The 24,812-nt window shown below is 42.0% G+C and overlaps 1 protein-coding gene across 2 annotated transcripts in view; it reads left to right on the top strand.

Moving 5' to 3' along the window:
• Window positions 1-24,812, top strand: part of LOC126180190 (cingulin-like) — a 469,194-nt gene that overhangs the window by 309,048 nt on the left and 135,334 nt on the right. For both annotated transcript variants that reach the window (XM_049924674.1, XM_049924673.1), the window contains exon 9: window positions 739-851. In XM_049924674.1, coding sequence (XP_049780631.1) covers window positions 739-851 — 113 coding nt within the window. The remainder of the gene's footprint in view (window positions 1-738; window positions 852-24,812) is intronic.

The raw sequence follows: 24,812 nt of genomic DNA, 5'->3' as shown, positions 1-24,812 counted from the left end.
GTTGCTGCATTGTGCTGGGCAAAAGGAGGTCTGATGTGATATTAAGAGGTATTCCATGATTTTTGTCACCTCAGTGTATTACACTCAAAAAGGAGCATGAGTGCACAGTCATTGCCTTGGTTCTGTATAGCTGCTTCCTAGATTAAAATTATTTATATCAATTGACACATCCAATATTTATAATAAAGCATGTAATAAAATTGCTTACAAAAAATTGCAAAATGTGTGAAAAACAGTATGTATTGAAACTAAGGTCAGTGAGTTCGAAACTGAACAGCACTTGAGAACTCTCAAGCTTTCAGCCTGTGAGTGCAAAACAATGGTACAATCCTGCAGAAATCTGTGAGAGAAAATTTCAATTCCTGTATGTTATTTCCAACATGAAATAAATGATGCTTATCACAGAAATGTAATAGTCATTTTGAAGTTTCTTCTGTGATTTCATATGTATAAGATGATAAGCCAACACTGAACAAAAATATCATTCTGTATTTTCTAAAAGTACAGTAAAACAAGGATAATAATTTTGTTTTTCAAATATGAATGATGTAGCTGTGCACATTTTAGTTATTAAAATTGTTAAAAAAATAAGCCTTAGAAGTGTACCAGAAGGAAATGTGCTGTTACAGTTATTAATTATATAATAAAATACAAGCTTTGGTTGCAAGTAAGAGCTATAAATAAATAAATTTACTTATGAGAAATTTACATACTGATCCAGATTATTCACTCTTTTAGAAAAACACCAACGGTTCTGATGATAAAATGGAACTTGAACTGAAGGAAAGTAGAAATGTTATTGCCAGCCTCAACAAAACTCTCAAAAATGTATCTACTGAATCAGAAAAAAAGTAAGTACTTTTGGGAAGACAGTGGTGTGTGTGTGTGTGTGTGTGTGTGTGTGTGTGTGTGTGTGTGTGTGTGTGTGTGATGATGATGTTTGGTTTGTGGGGCGCTCAACTGCATGGTTATCAGCGCCCGTACAATTACCCAATCTTTGCTCAGTCCTATTTCGCCACTTTCCTGGATGATGATGAAATGATGAGGACAACACAAACACCCAGTCATCTCGAGGCAGGTGAAAATCCCTGGCCCCGCCGGGAATCGAACCCGGGACCCCGTGCTCGGGAAGCGAGGGGTGTGTGTGTGTGTGTGTGTGTGTGTGTGTGTGTGTGTGTGTGTGTGTGTGTGTGTGTGTGTGGGTGGGTGGGTGGGTGCATGCACATGCGCGCACACACACGCACTCATAGATAAACTGGAAAATAAGGTGGAAGCTTGAAAGCTAGTGAAATTTCTGTGTTGTTACAGCTACCTATGCACCGTAGACCAGTCAGCTCAGGTGACTGGCTACATAACCTCATTTTTATTGTTGCTTCCATTATGAATTCACATTATTGTAAGGGCACTTATAAATTTTAGTAATCAGCAACAACACCTGATGTCCAGGAACATGAAATGACAACACAGATTTATGTATCACCCTCATTTTTATCATTCTACATCAGTTACAGTGGGAAGGAGAAGGTTCCAAAACATGCAGTGAATGAAGCAATGTGGAACTCTGGCTAATGCTCGCCAGTAACTATTAACTAACATCAGTGGTAATTACATGATTTAAGAACAACACTTTCTTCTTTCTAAGAATATTTTAAAGAGCTGTAAGTGAGAGATCTGGATCACCTCCCTCACCCCCCCCCCCCCCCCTTAAATGAAATTATACAGTTACACAGGATGTAGTTGTTCTGTAGTGATACTGAAACATACAATGGGTGATTAAAACATTTCCATTTTAGTGTGATGCTGCAGTGTATATGGAATGTAGCACAACTGTGATGCAAGTATGCAAGCACCAAGATGTGGGTAAGGGATTAGTGTGGTATTCATGCCTTTCGTATGTGTGTGAATTAAATGTGGAAACATGAGCTATGGCAATGTTTTTACCAACTGAGTCCACACAGGTCCAATGTGCTGATATTCTTTCGTGGCTGCCAAAGAAAAAACATTGGTAGACATCCATTGGAGAATGAAGAATGTGTATGGGGCAGGATGTGTGTCAAAAACCACCATTGTGGAGTGGTAAATATCATTATAAATAACATAAAATTAAAATCAGTGCATAAAAATACACTTGCATTTGCTTGTGTCATCTAAAACCCGCCTTGATTGGCAAAAGTATCTTCCAAAGGGTAATGGTTTTCTTAAGAAATTTGCTAAAAATTCTATCATTATTAGCCCAAAAGGTAAAATATCATCCAATCTGGTGATCTGGGCAGCGTACAGTTATGAAAACCAGTTCTGATATGCAATGGCTAGGAGAGCAGAAGGGGTATGGGATGACATCACATTTCCTTTGTTCATTCATTCCTAAAAGATTTTTTCAGCTGGCTGTTTGAATTCATCTGAGCACAATTTGCCCTGCATAGCCCCCCCCCCCCCCCTGCCCCCCTCCCCCTTTCAACCAGAATCTATTTATGATCTTATAATATTATGATAAGTAAAGCCATGAATTCCTTACACAATTCAATCTTAAACTATGCATTTATTCATGCACTATCAAATGACAAAACACGAACAATTAAATGAAAATCATGTAATATCAGAATTCCATCTTTTGTTGTGATGCATTTTATTTGATTTTAAAACAATGCACAATAATGCGTTTCTGTAAATTCTCCACCAAATGAGGTAGCTCTGTGATTTGCATTGCTGAGCTAGCAGTACCTGGATTCTGGAAACGAGGTGGTCCGAATCTATGCGTCATGAACCTTGAAAATGGTTTTCTGTGGTTTCCTGTTTTCAAATTTGGCAGATTCTGTGACTGGTTCCCTACTATTGGCCACAGCCAGTTTCCTTCTGAGTTCCTTTCTTCTCTGACAGATGTCAGTTCCCTTAAATAAAATATGGAGTTTCAGTCTTCGATCGCTATTCTTTATTTTCAATTACCGGTTTCGGGCTAGCTGCCCATCTTCAGATCTGTTAGACAATGTTAAAAATGTAATTAATAAGAGAGATACAGTTAGTGAAAAACTATCTTAGTTTACAAAATGAAATTTTGGAACATATAAAATGCCAACATACCATATGTTTCACTAACTGTATCTCTCTTATTAATTACATTTTTAACATTGTCTAACAGATCTGAAGATGGGCAGCTAGCCCGAAACCGGTAATTGAAAATAAAGAATAGCGATCGAAGACTGAAACTCCATATTTTACTTATTGAACGATCGCGGAATTCCCAGTGAGACAACTATGTCTAGTTTTGATAAAGTTCCCTTAAAGATACAGCCTCTCTGCTTAAATGAAAAGAGCTGTATCTAAGGAGAGCCAAATATCTCTTTGGAGACTCACAGCACTAAAAGCCATATTTGCACTGGATTTACATTGGATCACCATTTTGTATTTGTATCTGTGCGTAAAGATGGCTCACTTGCAGAAGCGCAATACATCATGTCTTCAAGTCTTACTACAATAAGAATGGTATTGTACTGTGAATTGTCTCATTTAAAATATCCTTGGAACAATGACTCCAACCATCACAACTCCATGTAGATAAATGCCACATAAATGACAACGTATGTTGAATGTCATTGCAACCTGTGACCTCAATTATTTTCTGGATGTTTTCCAATCTCTGTCTTCCTCTACAGTTGCCTCTCATGTCATAGAAGTTATTCCCTGATGTCTTAACACATGTCCTATCATTTTGCCCCTTCTTCTTGTCAGTCTTTTTCGTGTAGACATTTCCTCACCAATTCTGCAGAAAACCTCCTCATTCCTTACTTTATCAATCTATCTAATTTTTGACACTCTTCTATATCACCATATCTCAAAGGCTTCATTTCTCTTCTCTTCCACTTTCCCCACAGTTCATATTTCACTACCATGCAATATTGTGCTTCAAACATACATTCTCAGAAATTTCTTCCTCAAATTAAGGCCTATGTTTGGTACTACCGGACTTATGTTGGCTAGGACTACCCTTTTTTCTAGTGATATTCTGCTTTTTATGTTCTAATTGCTCCACCTGTCATGGGTTATTTTACTGCCTAGATAGCAGAATTCCTTAACTTCATTTACAGGGTTATTACAAATGATTGAAGCGATTTCACAGCTCTACAATAACTTTATTATTTGAGATATTTTCAAAATGCTTTGCACACACATACAAAAACTCAAAAAGTTTTTTTAGGCATTCACAAATGTTTGATATGTGCCCCTTTAGTGATTCGGCAGACATCAAGCCGATAATCAAGTTCCTCCCACACTCGGTGCAGCATGTCCCCATCAATGAGTTCGAAAGCACCGTTGATGCGAGCTCGCAGTTCTGGCATGTTTCTTGGTAGAGGAGGTTTAAACACTGAATCTTTCACATTACCCCATAGAAAGATATCCCATAGGGTTAAGTCGGGAGAGCGTAGAGGCCATGACATGAATTGCTGATCATGATCTCCACCACGACCAATCCATCAGTTTTCCAATCTCCTGTTTAAGAAATGCCGAACATCATGATGGAAGTGCGGTGGAGCACCATCCTGTTGAAAGATGAAGTCGGCACTGTCAGTCTCTAGTTGTGGCATGAGCCAATTTTCCGCGGGCTACGCGTGAAACTTGCCCGCACGTGTTCAACCGTTTCTTCGCCCACTGCAGGCCGACCCATTGATTTCCCCTTACAGAGGCATCCAGAAGCTTTAAACTGCACATACCATCGCCGAATGGAGTTAGCAGTTGGTGGATCTTTGTTGAACTTCGTCCTGAAGTGTCGTTGCACTGTTAGGACTGACTGATGTGAGTGCATTTCAAGCACGACATACGCTTTCTCGGCTCCTGTCACCATTTTGCCTCACTGCGCTCTCGAGAGCTCTGATGGCAGAAACCTGAAGTGCGGCTTCAGCCGAACAAAACTTTATGAGATTTTCTACCTATCTGTAGTGTGTCGTAACCATATGTCAATGAATGGAGCTACAGTTAATTTATGAAATTGCTTCAATCATTTGTAATAGCCCTGTACTTCATGATCAGCAATTCTAATGTTAAATTGCCCATTGTTCTCAATTTTGCTGCTTCTCATTACTTTCATCTTTGTTCAGTTTAGTCTCAGTCCTTGTTTTGTATCAGTAGACTTCGTTCCATTCAACAGATCCTGTAATCCTTCTCCACTTTCACTCAAGATAGCAATATTGTCAGTGAATCTTATCATTGCTAACCTTTCACTCTTGAACCTCTCTTTTATTATTGTTATTGATTCTTTGATATATAAATTGAACAGTATGGGCTCAAGTCTAGTCTTTTTAATCTGAGCACTTCATTGATGGTCATCCTGTCAATTGTTCCCTCTGGGTTCTTGTACATACTGTATATTACCTGTCTCTCCCTATAGCATTCTCATATTTTTCTCAGAATTTCGAACATCTTGCACCATTTTACATTGTTGAACACTTTAAAAGGTTGACAAATGCTATTAATGTGTCCCAATCTTTCTTCATTCTTGCTTCCATTATAAACTACAATGACACAACTGCCTCTCTGATGTCTTTATCTTTTCAAAAGTCAAACTGATTGTCATCTGACACATCATTAATTTTCTTTTCCATTCTTCTGTATATTATTCTTGTTGGCAACTCTGGTGTATCAGCTGTTAAGCTGATTGTGTGATAATTCTCCAACTTATCGACTCTTGCTATCTTTGGAATTGTGTGTATGTTGTTCTTCCTAAAGACAGATGGTATATTACCATTCTTATACATTCTACACACCAATGTGAATAGTCATTTTATTGCCACTTCTCCAATGATTTTAGAAATTTCAATGGATTATATCCCTTTTGCCTTATTAGATCATAAGTCTTCCAAATCTCTTTTAAATTATGGCTCTAGTATTGCATCCCCTACCTCTTCCCTATTGAATGTCCCTGAACATTTTTGTACTTCCTACTTGCACTGATCAACTGAAGCATTTCTTCTTTTATGTATGGTTTCTTTGCAGATACATTCCTTATGTTTTAACTATGTTTTTCTTTCCCTCTGCTGTGATTCTCCTTTTTAGAGATGTTCATTCCACTTCAACTAACCTGCCTACTGAGCTATTCATTATCACAGAATCTATAGGCTCAGAGGACTTTGAGTATCTCTTTATTCCTTAGTACTTCCTTATCCTACTTCTTTGTGCACTGATTCTTCCTGAATAGTCTCTTAAACTTCAGCCTACTCATCATCACTACTAAATTGTGATCTGTGTCTATATCTACTTCTGGGTATGTCTTACAGTTCAACTTAATGTTACTACCCTTGCTTTTAATTTCACTGTTGTTTGTTTTTACTTTTCTATGTGCTGAGTCAGTACTTGCAACAATCATTTCTTTTTTGATTGTTTCACATTTTTCTTGAAGCTATTACACCTTAGCTTCCACTGAATTTCCTGTTTATTTCATTCACAAGTAACTTGTATTTCTTTATTCCTGAATGTCCCTGAACATTTTTGTACTTCCTTCTTGCATTGATCAACTGAGGTATTTCTTCTTTTACATATGGTTTCTTTGCAGTTACAGTCCTTGTCTTGTAACTATGTTTTTCTTTCTCACTGCCATGAGTGTCCTTTTTAGAGATGTTCATTCTGCTTCAACTAATCTGCCTACTGCACTATTCATTATTACGGAATCTATAGGCTCAGAGGACTTTGATTGTATCCCTTTATTCCTTAGTACTTCTGTATCCTACTTCTTTGTGCACTGATTCTTCCTGAATAGTCTCTTAAACTTCAACCTACTCTTCATCACTCAGTTAAGAGTTTCATCTGTTAGAAGTCTAGATGAAATTAATGCATGAATCGGTGTTAAGATCCCAAAACTGTATCTCATAGTATGTGTGTATTCTGTTTTTCCTCCTAAGTAAATTCATTTGTTGTAGTTTCAAGCTGACTGTTAAAATAACAATTTAAAGAAAAAGTTTGATCACTTAAGGAAATAGAAGAACTTTAATGAAAAGTTAATACTTCAACAAAATTTGAGATCAAATGAGGAACTCAAGATGCTTTGATGTATTTAAGAAATTCTGACTTGATTTAAGATAAGTTGTAAATTTAAATACAAGATTGTAGCAGGAGGAAGGTAGCTATTGTCAAAAGAGATTTGAACACATTTAACTTTATTAGTTATTAATCCCACCATTAAAGTTCTTCTACTCTGTGACAGTGAACATTATATGGGAAGACTGAGCTGTGTTTTGTTAGCTGAAGGGAAATACATTATATTCATATTTTAATTTGTTTGGAAACATATTAGACCAAATAATATTTCCATAAATGCCTCCTGGGAGCAAACTATGTACATAAAATTAATAAATAAATATATGTATTTTCAGCATAAAATGAAAAACATGAGGCTTGTGAAGGTCCTCTTTAACAAATTGAATCACCCCTTTAACAAAATCCTGGCTGTGTCCTTGTATGAATAGTAAAGTCGCTTCTTCTTTTAGAACAAGGAATGGGTCTCTCCTTTTCCATTTATAATATACAATTAAATGCTTACATCACATTGTAAGGCTCCTATGCTCTCTACCCATTTATATTTTTTATTAAGATATTATGTATGAACTTCTTTGACATGTAACAATTTAATCATAGAACCAGCAGAGTACATTAAAACTTCTCTTTAACTCTAAAAATATATATGTTTTGCAGCAGTGCCAGCTGTCAGAGACTCAGTCCAGTGTTAGCCTTGTCGAAGTTCTTAAAGGTTTTCTCCCATATTTTTGCCATGAAATGAATTTTGTAAATAGCACCAAAACATTTGTAACAGTGAAGTTCTGTGGTAATAAACCAATGTTTATAATAATTTACAAGACATTGTTAAATACATTAATACCTAGCCACATCCAAACCATCACCTAACTTTTGTTCTGGAGTCAGTCATTCCAACTAATTGGGAATGTCAAGGTTTGGGAGTAATGGTTATCTTAATTTATTGATTTGAATGAAATGCAACTATGCATTTACTTGAAAATGAAAGATAAAAATGAGAGTGAGAAGTAAATGAGACAGAAGAAAGTGATTTAATTAGCAGATCCAAAAATAGAGACTGTTGCAGTGGCTGATCAGACTTAAGTGAGTAGCTGTTCATTGAGACAGACGTAAGCAATATTTTGGCAACCAGACACAATTCCTTCATTAAAATTTGCTGTTGGGATGACAAGCAGAGGCTGGATCATCTCACCTAAGATCTTTGGGCTTCACACACATCTCCTGTAGAGAGTAGTTGTGTTTTAAAGTATAAGGTTTCCTTTCTGTCATGGCACTCAGCTCTTTATTGGTTCATTTGGTGTCACTATAGCCATTTGTGGGTTCATTTGGGTGTGGTTATGTGTGACATTTTTTACTGAACTCTAGAAAAAATAGTGTTAGTTCAAAAACTTGTAATGTCTCTGTGGTATTATGGGAAATAGTCACTGGCTTGGACTAACACAGCTGCAACATTTTTGCTGCAGCCAAATGAATTACGACATGATACTCCACTTTATCAGTGATGTGTGGCATTTTGTTTTGGTTCTTCTAACTGTGTGCTGTGGTACTGTCACACAGATCTCCATATCTGTCAGGACTGTGGACCTTTACCTGCAGACAAATAAAAAAGTAATTATGTAACATTAATTTTGGAGGTGATAATTAAAACTTCCTAACTAGCTCTCATATGTTTTTCTATGTACCTTTTAGTAACCAACTAATTTTTGTTATTAATTGCTCATAGACACTGTTCCCCTGTGACCCATGTGCTTTTCTCCTAACTAGCACCTGTAAGGGAGATGCTGCAGTTTTTCTTCTATGTCTAGTTCCATATTTGTTTTGCAACAGAGAGAAATGAGAAATATGTTCATTATTGCATGTCACAGATATCAGGGCTTGTGATACATCAAAACCAAATATGGATTTAGTAGCAGATGAGAGGAGACTGCTTGTAACCATCCCAACAGCATTTTATAACATATAAAGTAAGCGAAAGCCAACAACCCACCTTTAGTGCACTGATGTGTAAAGCATAAAAACACATAACAGGAAACAATATTCACACTAGTTTTCAAGCTGTCACTCTTTTTCTTGTGAAAGTACACTCTGACATCCAACGTACACTCACTTGGCTGCAGTAAGACTGATTACTGATTATTGATAACTGAAAGCAGTTGCTAGACCTGATGCAAAGGGGAGGGGCTATGAAAGAACATACAAAGCAAGATGAGGACAGTGAGATAGAGAGAGGCTGTTGTTTCGACAAATGACTCAATGGCTGCACAACAAAGTAAATGAAGTTCAGAGGGGAGAGCATATAAAAGATGTAGAGTGAAGAGGAGGGGGGGGGGGGGGGGGTAGAGAAGGGATGGAGCAAAAACAGGAGAGGGAGATAGAGACAAACAGAGAGGAGGAAGGGAGAAGGGTGTAAAAGGGGAGGAGTGAGAAAGTGTGTGTGTGTGTGTGTGTGTGTGTGTGTGTGTGTGTGAGAGAGAGAGAGAGAGAGAGAGAGAGAGAGAGAGAGAGAATGCCTTGATGGTGAGGCAGTGGAAAACATGTTAGTGGAGATTTAGACCTGGGGGTTGAAAGAGTGCAGTATACATTGCGTAGCTTGGAGAAACGTGCCAAAGGGAGTATCCAGATGCACCACACAGTGAAGCAGCTGTTGAAGTCATGTGCATTGTAGTATGCAGCATGTTTGGCAACTGGATGGTCAAGTTTGTTGTTTTCTCCACAGTTTGGCAGTGGCCATTCATGTGAGCAGACTGTGGGTTCCTTGTCGTGCCCACATAGAATATTGAGCAATAACTGCAGCATAGCTGATATATAGCATGGTTGATTTCACCTGTGTGCCTGCCTTTTATTGAGTACAAAATGCCTATGAATGGACTGCAGTAACAGGTGGTGGTGGAGGTATGGAACAGTGCTTGTATCTGGGCTTGTGATAGGAAAATGACCAATTGGATACAGATTGGGAACAGGGTTGGAATAGGAATGGACAAGGATGGTAGGAGGTGGGTCACAGAACATTGCTTTTGGTGATGTGGGTAGGACTTTGGGTAGAATATCTTTCACCTCAGCTCATGACAAGCCCTGATATGACTGAGCTTTTAAAGGCCAGGGTGATACTGAGTGATTAGAGGAGTGCTGGTCAGCAGCTGGTCCTCAGGTTTACTTCTATCAGAGGAGGAAATGGCACAGGAGGTCTGTATATATGGGTGAGCTGGGTGAGATATTGTGTGTCAATGAAGGCTCTGGTAAAGTTGGCGGTAAATTTTGACACCTTCTACTTTCCACTGCAGACATGGCGTCATCCGGTGGTGAAGCTGCAGGAATACATGTTTTGATATGGATCGTGTGAAAGCTGTCGAATTAAAGGTATTACTGGTGGTTGGTATGCTTGATATGAACATAAGCATTTATGGAGTCATCTGAAAGGTGGAGATGAACATCTAGCTAGGTGTCTCATTGAGTTGAGAAAGACCAGATGAAGCGGATAAGAGTAATGGTTGAGGTTATGGAGGAAAGAACAAAGATTGTGCTGGTCGTGAGTCAAGAGGATAAAAATGCCATCAATGAATCTGAAGTAGATAAAGAGTTTCAGATGTTGACTGGATAGGAAGACTTCCTCTAGATAGGACTTAAATAAGATGAGATAGGATGGTGCCATGTGAGTACTGAGGGCAGTGCCACAGAATTATTTTAGTTTTGGCCATCAAAAGTGAAATAGTTGTGGGTCAGGATGTGGATGGCTAGGAGGATTAGGAAAGAGGTGGTGAGCTTGGTATCAGAAAGACACTGGGAAAGATAGTGTTACATGTTCTCAAGGACATGGGCATAGGGATGTTGCTGGACAAGGATATCACATCCTCAATTACCAACAAGGAATTTGGTGGTAACGAGACAGGAATTGTGGAGAGATGGTGAAAGAAGTGAGCAGTGTCTTGAATGTTGGATTAAAGGTTGCAAACAGTAGTTAGAGGTGTTAGTCAACAAAGTTAGAGCCTCATTCTGTGAAGGCATTGTATCCAGCTACAAGGGGATAACTTGTAGAGAGACATTTTGGGTTGGGTTTGTGGTGTAGGTAAAGGGCTGGAGAGCAGGGGATAGCTGTTGTGAGGAGAGAGATGGATTCAGGTATCAGGTATGGTGATGGACGTAAGGCCTTGAGGAACTGCAGAATTTCAAGTTTGATTTACAGGATGTGATCTCAGTCACAAGGTTTGTATGCACAGGTCTCAGAAGGTTGATGGAGCCCATTAACCAGATACTCATTAAGGTTCTTGGTCACTGTGATGGATACTTTATCTGTAATAATGTCTGGATTGGTTTTTAGGTTACAGATAGTTGTGTGTTCCATAGGAGGGTTGATGGAATTATTAGGGAGGGATTTAGGAAAGGAAGATGCGGCCATGTTAGAAGTTGGAACTCCTGAAACATTACCAGAGAATGAGTGCATGGAAAGTGAGGAGGTTCATAGTTGGAGACAAGTTGGAAATGTTTTCAACAAGGATCTGTGTGAGTTTTGGATTTATTGTAGTCAGTGGGATGTGTGGTAAAGAAATGATTCTACTGCAGAGAACAAGCAAAGGAAAGAAAGTTCTTTACAAGTACAGCACAGTTAAACCTTGGGGCATGTAAAAGGTGGAGTAAATCAGCAAAGCATAGCTGGGGACCTAAACATAGTTGATGGGGACTAGGGGTGGGGGAGGTGGTTGGTTCAGAACTGTAGTACTTTTCTTGCTGTAGGTAATCCCATGCAGGTGTAAGACAGGAGTAGCTGCAACAGCTTTCTCAGGTGGTCCTCGGAATGCTGTTCAAACTGTTGAAGTGCAAGAATTGCTATTGCTGTGATGGCATTCAGGAAGTTGGTACTGTGTAGAGAGCCATGTAAGAAGTTAGAAGGAAGGAGATAAAAAGTTTTAAGGAAGGAAGAGGTAGTAGGCGCAATTGTAAATAAATACCTTCAAGCACTAGTTGACTCACATGACAGTAAGAAACATGCACAATTGTGCAATGTGATTCTAAATAAACATGCATGACTGGCTGACAGTCAAGATGGCAGCACAAATTGTTGGGGGAGAATGTGTTAAAAATGACACTGGAATTAAATGTTTAAAAAGGGACTGCCAGAGCTGGAAGTTGTAATGCAGCTCTTATTAGCATGGCAAGCCATTATAACATAAGGTGTTCAGACTGCACAGCAGATGGTGGCCAGTTTGTGTTTTGTATGGGAGTGCTGTAGAGGAGAAGAAACTGTAGACATATTAAAGAATAAAGAATAGACTATGAGTTATAGATAAGCAAAGAAAGATAGCAGTGAAGGTAAATGGTTATCTCACTTCTCACACCAGCTAATCCCTGCACTCCAACCTTTTATCTACTCCACAAACCACAAACTGAACCCAATATGTCTCCCTGCTGGTCATTCCATTGTAGCTGTGTAGAATGCTCCCACAGAATAAACCTCTGTCTTTATTGACTAACACCTATAAACTATTGTATGCAACCTTCTAGCCTACATTTAGGCCACAGCTCACTTCTTTCACCACCTCACCACAATTCTTGTCCCATTAACACCAGACTCCCTGTTGGTCACTGTGGTAGTGATTTCCTTGCCCACCAACATCTCTATGCCCCTGACCTTGAGAGTATGGAACACTACCTTTCCCAGTGTCCTCCTGATACCAAACCCACCACTTCTTTCCTAATCCTTCTAGCCATCCACATCCTGACCCACAATTATTTGACTTTTGAAGGCCAAATATGTAAAAAATCTGTGTCACTGCTGTTATATCCTAGCCAGTGGTGCCAGCCGAGCCCGCTGCCAAAAGGTTGGCAGCATCAAAGTCCGGACGCCGTCCGCATAAGCAGCGCCAGCGATACAGGAAATCGCCGCAAGTCTGCGCGCGCCACCGCTGGCTTCTGGCTTTCTTAAGCGCTGGAGTCGCGAGCGCCGACAGTTCTGTATTCGCCGCTCAGTGGTATGCTCGCCACCGTTTGTGTACTTACTAGTACGTTGTGTGTTCATCACAGCAGAGTTGATGTTGTCGTCAGCCGACGCTGACCTAGCCGTTCCGACTCGATCTAGACAGATTTCTGTAGACACGGAGTTCACTACTGTGTTACTGTATCTTCGTTAATAAAGATAAGTACCGACTTTTATTTAATCAGAGTGTTTGGGTCTTTATCTTTCTGTTCACTGTTCCAGCGGACCGGTCGGCCCGCTATTAAAAGTGTGGCGGTGACTTCGTAAGCCGTTTCTACAGCGAAGTGTTTGTCGTGGCATCACCGCCATAAAAACTGCCATCAGTACTCGCATGGCACCATCCTATGCCAAATTATTTATGATCCATCTGGAGAAAGCATTCCTATCTAATCAACACCTAAACCCCCTTGTCTCATTCATATTCAGTGATGATGTTTGCATACTCTCCACTCACGACAAGGACAATCTTTGCTCTTTCCTACATAATTTCAAGACATACTCTTAAATCTGCTTCATCTGATCTTTCTCAACTCAATGAGGCAGATGTCAGTCTCCACCTCTCAGGTGACCCCATAAATACTTACATTCATATCAAGCACACCAACCACTGATATTACCTCAACTTCGGCAGGTGTCACATGGCCCATATCAAAACATCTCTTCCTGCAGCCTTGCCATCCATGGATGCCATGTCTGCAGTGGAAAGCAGGAGTTGTCAAAATTTACTGACAGCCTTACCAGAGCCTCTACTGACAGACAGTATTGAACCCAGTTCATTCATATACAGATCTCCTGTGCCATTTCCTCCCACAACAGAAGTGAACCTGTTAAACAATCACCTACCTGCACTCCTCTGATAACTCAGCATCACCCTGTGTGGAAAAGCTCAATCACATCCTTCACCAGGGCTTCAATACTACGTGTTGTGCCCTGAGATGAGGGATATCCTACCCAAAATCCTACCCATATCAGCAAAAGTTGTGTTCCGCTGACCACCCTTCCTACAGTATATCCTTGTTATTCTAATCCTGCTGCCAATCCCCCCCCCCCCCCCCCCCCCCCCCCGGGCACCCGGTGGGTCATTCCCTTATTGCAAGCCCAGGTGCAGCGACCTGTTCCATACACCCACCCACATCCTCACTATCCCCTCCTTGCCTCATGCAGCCTTCCCCACCCTTTCCCCACCTCCGATCAGTCTGAGCATCTGTTTTAAATAACTGATAATCAATAATCAGGTGCACCATGGGAGTGTACAGCTTGGTGTTGTCTGTGAGAATGTATTTATTTTTACTGGAAAAAGAGCTGTAGCTCAAAATATAGTGAATATTGTTTTCTGTTACATGTTCTGTGCTACACACATCAGTCTACTATAGATGAGTCGTTGCCTTTCCCTTATTTTAGATGATGTCCCATCCAGGAATTTCTAATATTGTTATCAATTTTGTAAAAAAAAAAAAAGTCTGACAGATGTGTTAGTGGCACTTTCATGAGAAAAGGTCGAATGATGAAGCTGAGGAAAATGTGATTACCACAAAATTAAAACTGAATGAACTTTTGTACAACCTTCAGAGAGATGTAAATGTAATGTTTCCATTTGCCTATCTTTGTGCTACTGATGTTCTTTAAGTAACTGACAACACAATATTTTGCAACTCTAAAAATGTTGGGGAGTCCAAATAGTCTCCACGTAATCCCCCCCCCATGAAACATGGTGCTTGCCGTTGGTGGGGAGGCTTGCGTGCCTCAGCGATACAGATATCCGTACCATAGGTACAACCACAATGGAGGGGTATCTGTTGAGAGGCCAGACAAACGTGTGGTTCCTGAAGAGGGGCAGCAGCCTTTTCAGTAGTTGCAGGGGCAACAGTCTGGATGATTGACTGATCTGGCCTTGTAACACTAACCAAAACCGCCTTGCTGTGCTGGTACTGGGAACGGTTGAAAGCAAGGGGAAACTACAGCCGCAATTTTTCCCGAGGTCATGCAGCTTTACTGTATGATTAAATGATGATGGCGTCTTCTTGAGTAAAATATTCCGGAGGTAAAATAGTCCCCCATTCGGATCTCCGGGCGGGGACTACTCAAGAGGATGTCGTTATCAGGAGAAAGAAAACTGGCATTCTACGGATCGGAGTGTGGAATGTCAGATCCCTTAATTGGGCAGGTAGGTTAGAAAATTTAAAAAGGGAAATGGATAGGTTAAAGTTAGATATAGTGGGAATTAGTGAAGTTCGGTGGCAGGAGGAACAAGACTTCTGGTCAGGTGACTACAGGGTTATAAACACAAAGTCAAATAGGGGTAATGCCGGAGTAGGTTTAATAATGAATAAAAAAATAGGAATGCGGGTAAGCTACTACAAACAGCATAGTGAACACATTATTGTGGCCAAGATAGATACGAAGCCCACACCTACTACAGTAGTACAAGTTTATATGCCAACTAGCTCTGCAGATGATGAAGAAATTGAAGAAATGTATGATGAAATAAAAGAAATTATTCAGATAGTGAATGGAGACGAAACTTTAATAGTCATGGGTGACTGGAATTCGAGTGTAGGAAAAGGGAGAGAAGGCAACGTAGTAGGTGAATATGGATTGGGGCTAAGAAATGAAAGAGGAAGCCGCCTCGTAGAATATTGCACAGAGCACAACTTAATCATAGCTAACACTTGGTTTAAGAATCATGATAGAAGGTTGTATACATGGAAGAACCCTGGAGATACTAAAAGGTATCAGATAGATTATATCATGGTAAGACAGAGATTTAGGAACCAGGTTTTAAATTGTAAGACATTTCCAGGGGCAGATGTGGACTCTGAGCACAATCTATTGGTTATGACCTGTAGATTAAAACTGAAGAAACTGCAAAAAGGTGGGAATTTAAGGAGATGGGACCTGGATAAACTGAAAGAACCAGAGGTTGTAGAGAGTTTCAGGGAGAGCATAAGGGAACAATTGACAGGAATGGGGGAAAGAAATACGGTAGAAGAAGAATGGGTAGCTTTGAGGGATGAAGTAGTGAAGGCAGCAGAGGATCAAGTAGGTAAAAAGATGAGGGCTAGTAGAAATCCTTGGGTAACAGAGGAAATATTGAATTTAATTGATGAAAGGAGAAAATATAAAAATGCAGTAAATGAAGCAGGCAAAAAGGAATACAAACGTCTCAAAAATGAGATCGACAGGAAGTGCAAAATGGCTAAGCAGGGATGGCTAGAGGACAAATGGAAGGATGTAGAGGCTTATCTCATAGGGGTAAGATAGATACTGCCTAGAGGAAAATTAAAGAGACCTTTGCAGATAAGAGAACCACTTGTATGAACATCAAGAGCTCAGATGGAAACCCAGTTCTAAGCAAAGAAGGGAAAGCAGAAAGGTGGAAGGAGTATATAGAGGGTCTATACAAGGGCGATGTACTTGAGGACAATATTATGGAAATGGAAGAGGATGTAGATGAAGATGAAATGGGAGATACGATACTGCGTGAAGAGTTTGACAGAGCACTGAAAGACCTGAGTCGAAACCAGGCCCCCGGAGTAGACAACATTCCATTGGAACTACTGACGGCCTTGGGAGAGCCAGTCCTGACAAAACTCTACCATCTGGTGAGCAAGATGTATGAAACAGGCGAAATACCCTCAGACTTCAAGAAGAATATAATCATTCCAATCCCAAAGAAAGCAGGTGTTGACAGATGTGAAAATTACCAAACTATCAGTTTAATAAGTCACAGCTGCAAAATACTAACACGAATTCTTTACAGACAAATGGAAAAACTAGTAGAAGCCGACCTCGGGGAAGATCAGTTTGGATTCCGTAGAAACACTGGAACACGTGAGGCAATACTGACCTTACGGCTTATCTTAGAAGAAAGATTAAGGAAAGGCAAACCTACGTTTCTAGCATTTGTAGACTTTGACAATGTTGACTGGAATACTCTCTTTCAAATTCTAAAGGTGGCAGGGTAAAATACAGGGAGCGAAAGGCTATTTACAATTTGTACAGAAACCAGATGGCAGTTATAAGAGTAGAGGGGCATGAGAGGGAAGCAGCGGTTGGGAAGGGAGTGAGACAGGGTTGCAACCTCTCCCCAATGTTATTCAATCTGTATATTGAGCAAGCAGTAAAGGAAACAAAAGAAAAATTTGGAGTAGGTATTAAAATCCATGGAGAAGAAATAAAAACTTTGAGGTTCGCCGATGACATTGTAATTCTGTCATAGACAGCAAAGGACTTGGAAGAGCAGTTGAACGGAATGGATGGTGTCTTGAAGGGAGGATATAAGATGAACATCAACAAAAGCAAAACGAGGGTAATGGAATGTAGTCGAATTAAGTCGGGTGATGCTGAGGGTATTTGATTAGGAAATGAGACACTTAAAGTAGTAAAGGAGTTTTGCTATTTGGGGAGCAAAATAACTGATGATGGTCGAAGTAGAGAGGATATAAAATGTAGACTGGCAATGGCAAGGAAAGCGTTTCTGAAGAAGAGAAATTTGTTAACTACGAGTATAGATTTAAGTGTCAGGAAGTCATTTCTGAAAGTATTTGTATGGAGTGTAGCCATGTATGGAAGTGAAACATGGACGGTAAATAGTTTGGACAAGAAGAGAATAGAAGATTTTGAAATGTGGTGCTACAGAAGATTGGTGAAGATTAGATGGGTAGATCACATAACTAATGAGGAAGTATTGAATAGGATTGGGGAGAAGAGAAGTTTGTGGCACAACTTGACCAGAAGAAGGGATCGGTTGGTAGGACATGTTCTGAGGCATCAAGGGATCACCAATTTACTGTATATTACCTGTCTCTTCCTATAGCATTCTCATATTTTTCTCAGAATTTCGAACATCTTGCACCATTTTACATTGTTGAACACTTTAAAAGGTTGACAAATGCTATTAATGTGTCCCAATCTTTCTTCATTCTTGCTTCCATTGTAAACTACAATGACACAACTGCCTCTATGATGTCTTTATCTTTTCAAAAGTCAAACTGATTGTCATCTGACACATCATTAATTTTCTTTTCCATTCTTCTGTATATTATTCTTGTTGGCAACTCTGGTGTATCAGCTGTTAAGCTGATTGTGCGATAATTCTCCAACTTATCGACTCTTGCTATCTTTGGAATTGTGTGTATGTTGTTCTTCCTAAAGACAGATGGTATATTACCATTCTTATACATTCTACACACCAATGTGAATAGTCATTTTATTGCCACTTCTCCAATGATTTTAGAAATTTCAATGGATTATATCCCTTTTGCCTTATTAGATCATAAGTCTTCCAAATCTCTTTTAAATTATGGCTCTAGTATTGCATCCCCTACCTCTTCCCTATTGAATGTCCCTGAACATTTTTGTACTTCCTACTTGCACTGATCAACTGAAGCATTTCTTCTTTTATGTATGGTTTCTTTGCAGATACATTCCTTATGTTTTAACTATGTTTTTCTTTCCCTCTGCTGTGATTCTCCTTTTTAGAGATGTTCATTCCACTTCAACTAACCTGCCTACTGAGCTATTCATTATCACAGAAGACTAAGAGATGTGAATACACTAAGCAGATTCAGAAGGATGTAGGTTGCAGTAGGTACTGGGAGATGAAGAAGCTTGCACAGGATAGAGTAGCATGGAGAGCTGCATCAAACCAGTCTCAGGACTGAAGACAACAACAACAACAACAACAACAACAATCTCACAGGTTTAAACTACCTGTTAAATTTCCCCTTCTAACAGCCTTTGTAAAAGACTGCTCTACTCTGTTTTAGTTAGATCTTCTAGTAGATACCTTATATTCCAAATTTATTTTGGAACCACATTGACCTTATCCACTGGTAAGATGACAATATCATAATCATCCCTCAGTTCTTGTACAAGTTCCCTGTTTCTTCATAAGAGTTCCTCTTTGACATGGTGTACCCCTCATGCTATCCTGTAGGCCTCTTCAGTGGAAGTTATTGGGCCCATATTTCTGGCTTCTAATGAAACCATTTGATTTTGTGTGTAATTCTACAACAGCAAATCTATCCTGTTATGTCTCATCAACCTATGCAAAGCTTCAGATTGGCAGGAAAGGTGAAGTGTGGGATGTGTTTTGAAACTAGGTTACTGTTACTGAAGTGGAAACTGGCAAGGTAATATGAAGGCTCAGAGCACCATGCAGTGTAGGTTTGGTGGTAAACAAAGTGAAGCTTCTGGATGGAAGAGGCTACAATTATAATTTTAATTTATGAATACTGTGAAGTGTCAGCTGATCTGTTTAGCATACCACTAAGATGCTATATGTCCAATCCCCAGTGACCTACAGGGAGGGAAACTACCCCATAAGATCATGCAAATTTAAGAGAAACAGTATTGTGCAATGGATAATGCCTTATTGAGTGAAAATTAGTAGGGGAGCTCCAATTAAGCATGGAAGCTAGGGGACCCCCAATTAAGCATGAAAGCTGAGTACTGACCTCACAAGGATATATTAATGAAGGGACTCATATGATTATAAAAGGAAACTAGCAGTCTCTATACTAATTTGGTTTGTTACTGTAAGACATCAGACAGATGATTTACCCTCTTAATCAAACACATAAACAATCAACAAGTGAACAAAGGATTGGAATTATGAACTACAGCCGTGGCAAATGTGGGTGCGCAGATGAAAGTGTCATGTAAAACTATATCACAGATATGGCCAATGACTGCAAAAATGGTTAGTGGTTTAAAGCAAAGACCCTGGAAGGGCAAGAACAATCACCAAAGCACATGATGGATGTGAATAGCTGGATCTGAATGTTAAAACTGCACAATTAATCCCTGATGTATACTAATTAGCCTCAACTGAGTGATTGCATTGCCGGCTCATCCTGACAACTCTTAAATGGTGTGAGTGTGGAAGATGGCACAATAACAGTTGGAAGTTCCGATTCTGGCTCAACTTCTAGACTTGGTTTTAAGACAGAGACATCCCTCTCTGCAGGTCTCTGCAATGACCTGGAGCAAAAGCGTTCTCTTCAACCTCTACACTACAAGTACTACTCTCTCTGGTCTCCTCTGACTTTACTCTCCAATACTTAGCTGGTTCTGCTAGTGTAGGAATCTTGTCAACTAATTGTAGTAGACCTTGCGAGTTTTAGCCAATAATAATTTTATAAACAAGTTTAACAGATTTCTACTCTTATGGATTTTGTCATGGTTAACCAGTAAAGGTGTGACATGGGAAGGAAGACAGAAAATCTCTCCAACTACATGATAGGTTTCCAACTGTGGCCAATCAAAAGGCTTGCACTTAGGTACACATGGGAAAATGTGCGTTCTACCACAATAATTAATGTGAGCCAATCATAGTCCCTATTATTCATATTCAAACATACATTCCTAAGCAACATGGCTGTAGACAGTGGCTGAGCCCAATTTCTCAAGGTCTGGCTTTTAGACCTTGTTGTTGTTGTTGTGGTCTTCAGTCCTGAGACTGCTTTGATGCAGCTCTCCATGCTACTCTATCCTGTGCAAGCTTCTTCATCTCCCAGTACCTACTGCAACCTACATCCTTCTGAATCTGCTTAGTGTATTCATCTCTTGGTCTCCCCCTACGATTTTTACCCTCCATGCTGCCCTCCAATACTAAATTGGTGATCCCTTGATGCCTCAGAACATGTCCTACCAGCCGATCCCTTCTTCTGGTCAAGTTGTGCCACAAACTTCTCTTCTCCCCAATCCTATTCAATACTTCCTCATTAGTTATGTGATCTACCCATCTAATCTTCAGCATTCTTCTGTAGCACCACATTTCGAAAGCTTCTATTCTCTTCTTGTCCAAACTATTTACCGTCCATGTTTCACTTCCATACATGGCTACACTCCATACAAATACTTTCAGAAATGACTTCCTAACACTTAAATCTATACTCGATGTTAACAAATTTCTCTTCTTCAGAAACACTTTCCTTGCCATTGCCAGTCTACATTTAATATCCTCTCTTCTTCGACCATCATGTTCTATATCTGCTCAAGGGCTGCATTCAGCAGCAAACAAGTTTATGACACTCTGGTCCTTTTAAGCTAAGTTCATGCTCACAAGCCAGCTAAAAACATCTCCCAAGCTTGCAGAAAATAACGGGTCCCCCTCACCATAGTAAAAGGAAAGGATAAGAAGACGTAATTAGATGTGCAGGCCATAGTCAGCAGTAAATATTGCCTGCAGTTTTCATGCAGTGTTGAGGAATCAGTTATGTTGACTATTGGGATGTGCATATTACATTATCAATATGTTGGCTGACAGTAAACATCCACTTAGCAATGCCATGTTTTGAACAGTTTGGAAGCTTGGTTGATGATATGAAAGTGCAATAATTCAAATGTCTTGAGTTCTCTCTGTAAGTTCACTGACCTGATTTTCATAGTCTCTTCTCCATTGCCTCTTTGGTAGCATGTAAGTCTGTCTTGTGTAAGGTGGAAGTCATATTAGGTACTGGATAGCATTTTCTCAATAATGCCCCCCTGCGGGTTCGGGGGTTAGAATAGGCCCGCGGTATTCCTGCCTGTCGTACGAGGCGACTAAAAGGAGTCTCAAACGTTTCGGCCTTATGTGATGGTCCCCTGTCAGATTTGACCTCCATATCTCAAAATTTTTCCGAAGAGCGAGCTGATTGGGGAAGGGCGCCTTACTTGGTGCATTGTGTCCATGTTGTGTTGAGAACTTTCGCCATCTTATTCGTCGTTGCATTGCAGTCCTGCCCGCTCTCCATCGCTTGGGCATGGATACGCTCCTGCGTACACTTTCTGCCAAACACTGTGCAGAGCCCTTTTCTGCACTGACGGCGACCATGGATCACATGTCACCTAACATCCAGCACGGTAGCCAGTCCGTTGTGGTGGGGCCGCCATGTACCCTCTTGGTTGTAGCCCCCTGACAACACAGGGATCGCTCTACTGATGCCTGCGCCGTTCACTCCCCACGTATGCCAAGGAGTAGATGCCCATCTCCCTGGGGCATTGGGACTCCCGGCAATGGCCATCCTGCCAGGTGGCCTTTGCTGTGGCTGGGTGGCGCCCGTGGGGAGGGCCCTTGGTCGGAGTAGGTGGCATCAGGGCGGATGACCCGCAATGAAGCGTGGTACATCATCTCTCGCTGGCGGCCAGCCGTCAGCAGTCTCTAAGCGTTCCAAAGCTCACTTTAAGGCTAATGTGTATGACCCCAAATCGTTCCCCTCCCTGGCCACACCATGGGAGGAACGAAAGGCTTTGAATGAGAGCGAAAGATATTCGCCCCGGTATCTTGTCTGTACCAGAGCTGACGGTGACTCGTTTATGTATGTGAAGCCTCAGTTTTTTGTCGAACATTTAGAGGACAAGTTCGGGGAGGCGGAGGGCTTGTCCAAGATGCGGTCCGGATCGGTGTTGATAAACACGGCATCCTCCACCCAGTCGCGGGCCTTGCTCGCTTGTACTAAGCTGGGGGATGTCTCCATCACTATCACACCCCATAAAAGTCTGAATATGGTCCAGGGCATTATCTTCCACAGGGATCTCCTTTTACAGTCCGATGACGAGCTGCGCGCCAACTTGGAGCGCCGAGGTGTCCATTTCGTCCGGCGCGTCCACCGGGGTCCGAGGGATCGTCAAGTTGCCACCGGTGCCTTCATCTTGGCCTTCGAGGGTGAAACGTTGCCTGAGAAGGTCAAGGTGATGGTGTACCGTTGTGATGTCAAGCCTTATATCCCTCCCCCGATGCGGTGCTTCAAGTGTTGGAAGTTCGGCCATATGTCTTCACGCTGTGCTTCCGACCTCGTCTGTCGCGATTGCGGTCGACCATCCCATCCTGATCATCCCTGTGCCCTGCCTCCAGTCTGTGTGAACTGTGGTGCGCACCATCCGCCTTGCTCGCCAGACTGTCCGATTCTGCAGAGGGAGCGGAAGATCATGGAAATCAAGACTCTCGACCGCCTGATGTACACTGAGGCGAAGCGGAAATATGATCGGCTTCATCCAGTGCACATGACAGCTTCTTATGCCGCAACTGTCACTCCTGCTACAGTTCCATCCGCTCCAGTCAGCTCTCAGAGTCGAAGTCCCACACCTGCCCCCTTGATGGTGGGGGGCACTAAACCCACTGTTGCTCCTGCTCCATCTACTTCAGGAGCAACACCCCCCCACCCATCAGGGACATCAGTTCCCCCTTCCCCGCCGGAGAAGCGTAAGACTTCTTCGGCTACTCTCGTAAGGAAGGGGTCCCTTGGGGACCTCCCTTCCCAAGTTCCGACCGGTACCAAGGCCGAAAGCCGCAAATGGCTCAAACAACCGCCGGTCCCTGGTCGTCGGGACACACAGTCGTCGTCTGTCCCTGAGACTGACCCAGTGACGCCCTCCCAGCCTGATTCACCCAAGGCGCAGTGCGAGAAGCAGAAGAAGAAGAAACTCCCCAAGGCTACCGACATTGCGGTGGCACCCATTCCACCGCTTCCTACAAGCTCTGCATCTGAGGATGAGGTGGAGATTCTGGAGTCCACTGAGGACATGGATCTTGCCAGTCCCTCGGATGCAATAGATAGCTGTTGTCCAGGTGGTGACTCAGTAGCAGCAGGGCCCCGGAGGCGTAATCTGCCTCCCCAATCCCTTCACGCCTTTCCCATCCATGGCTAATACCATCCTCCAGTGGAACTGCAGCGGTTTCTTCCACCATCTAGCTGAGCTCCACCAACTTCTCAGCCGTCATCCTTGCCTTTGCATTGCTCTGCAGGAAACTTGGTTTCCAGCAATGCGAACCCCCGCCCTCCGTGGCTATCGGGGTTATTTTAAGAACCGGGCAGCTTATGCACGTGTGTCTGGTGGCGTCTGCATATATGTCCTTAACTCTCTTCATAGCGAGTTTGTACCTCTACAAACAGCTTTAGAGGCTGTCGCTGTTCGGGTGTGGACGCCACAGGCTATTACCGTCTGCAGTATTTACCTTCCACCTGATGGTGCTGTCGCGCAGCATGTCCTGGCTGCTCTGATAGCCCAACTGCCGCCACCTTTTTTGCTGCTGGGCGATTTCAATGCCCACAACCCTCTATGGGGTGGGACTGTCTCCGATGACCGCGGTCGGGCCGTGGAGCATGTGTTGGCTCAGCTCGACCTTAGCCTCTTGAACAACGGTGCTCCCACGCATTTCAGTGTGGCCCATGGCTCGTTCTCGGCCATCGATCTCTCTATTTGCAGCCCTGGACTTGTCCCATCCCTCCACTGGAGAGTGCATCCTGACCTGTGTGGTAGTGACCATTTTCCCATCTATTTGTCACTGCCCCAGTGTCATTCTTCTGGGCGCTTGCCCCGCTGGGTTCTCCACAGGGCTGACTGGCCAGCTTTTACTTCCGCTGCAACCATTGAGTCTCCCCCACAGGGTGACATTGACGAGGTGGTGCGTGTTTTAACCACGTCCATCATTTCAGCGGCCGAGGCTGCCATCCCCCGTTCTTCTGGCCACCCTCGGAGGAGGGCTGTACCCTGGTGGTCGCCAGAGGTTGCTGAGGCTATTCGCGACCGTCGGCGGGCTCTTCAGCGTCATAGGCGGCACCCGTCTCTTGAGACCCTCATCACCTTTAAGAGGCTCCGTGCCTTCGCCCGTCATCTTATTGCACGGCGTAAGCAGGAGTGCTGGGAGAGGTATGTCTTATCCTTGGGCTCCCATGTCTCCCCCTCGCTCGTGTGGTCCCGGATCCGGCGGATTTACGGATACCAGACCCCTATGGGTGTCCCTGGGCTCTCCTTGGACGGCGCTGTCTGCACGGACGCTGCCGCCATTGCTGAACGGCTTGCCGTGCACTTTGCTCAGAGCTCTGCGACTGCATCCTATCCC

Source organism: Schistocerca cancellata, chromosome 1, assembly GCF_023864275.1.
Source record: "Schistocerca cancellata isolate TAMUIC-IGC-003103 chromosome 1, iqSchCanc2.1, whole genome shotgun sequence".
Classification (NCBI taxonomy): domain Eukaryota; kingdom Metazoa; phylum Arthropoda; class Insecta; order Orthoptera; family Acrididae; genus Schistocerca; species Schistocerca cancellata.
This window is presented reverse-complemented; position numbering and strand designations above follow the sequence as displayed.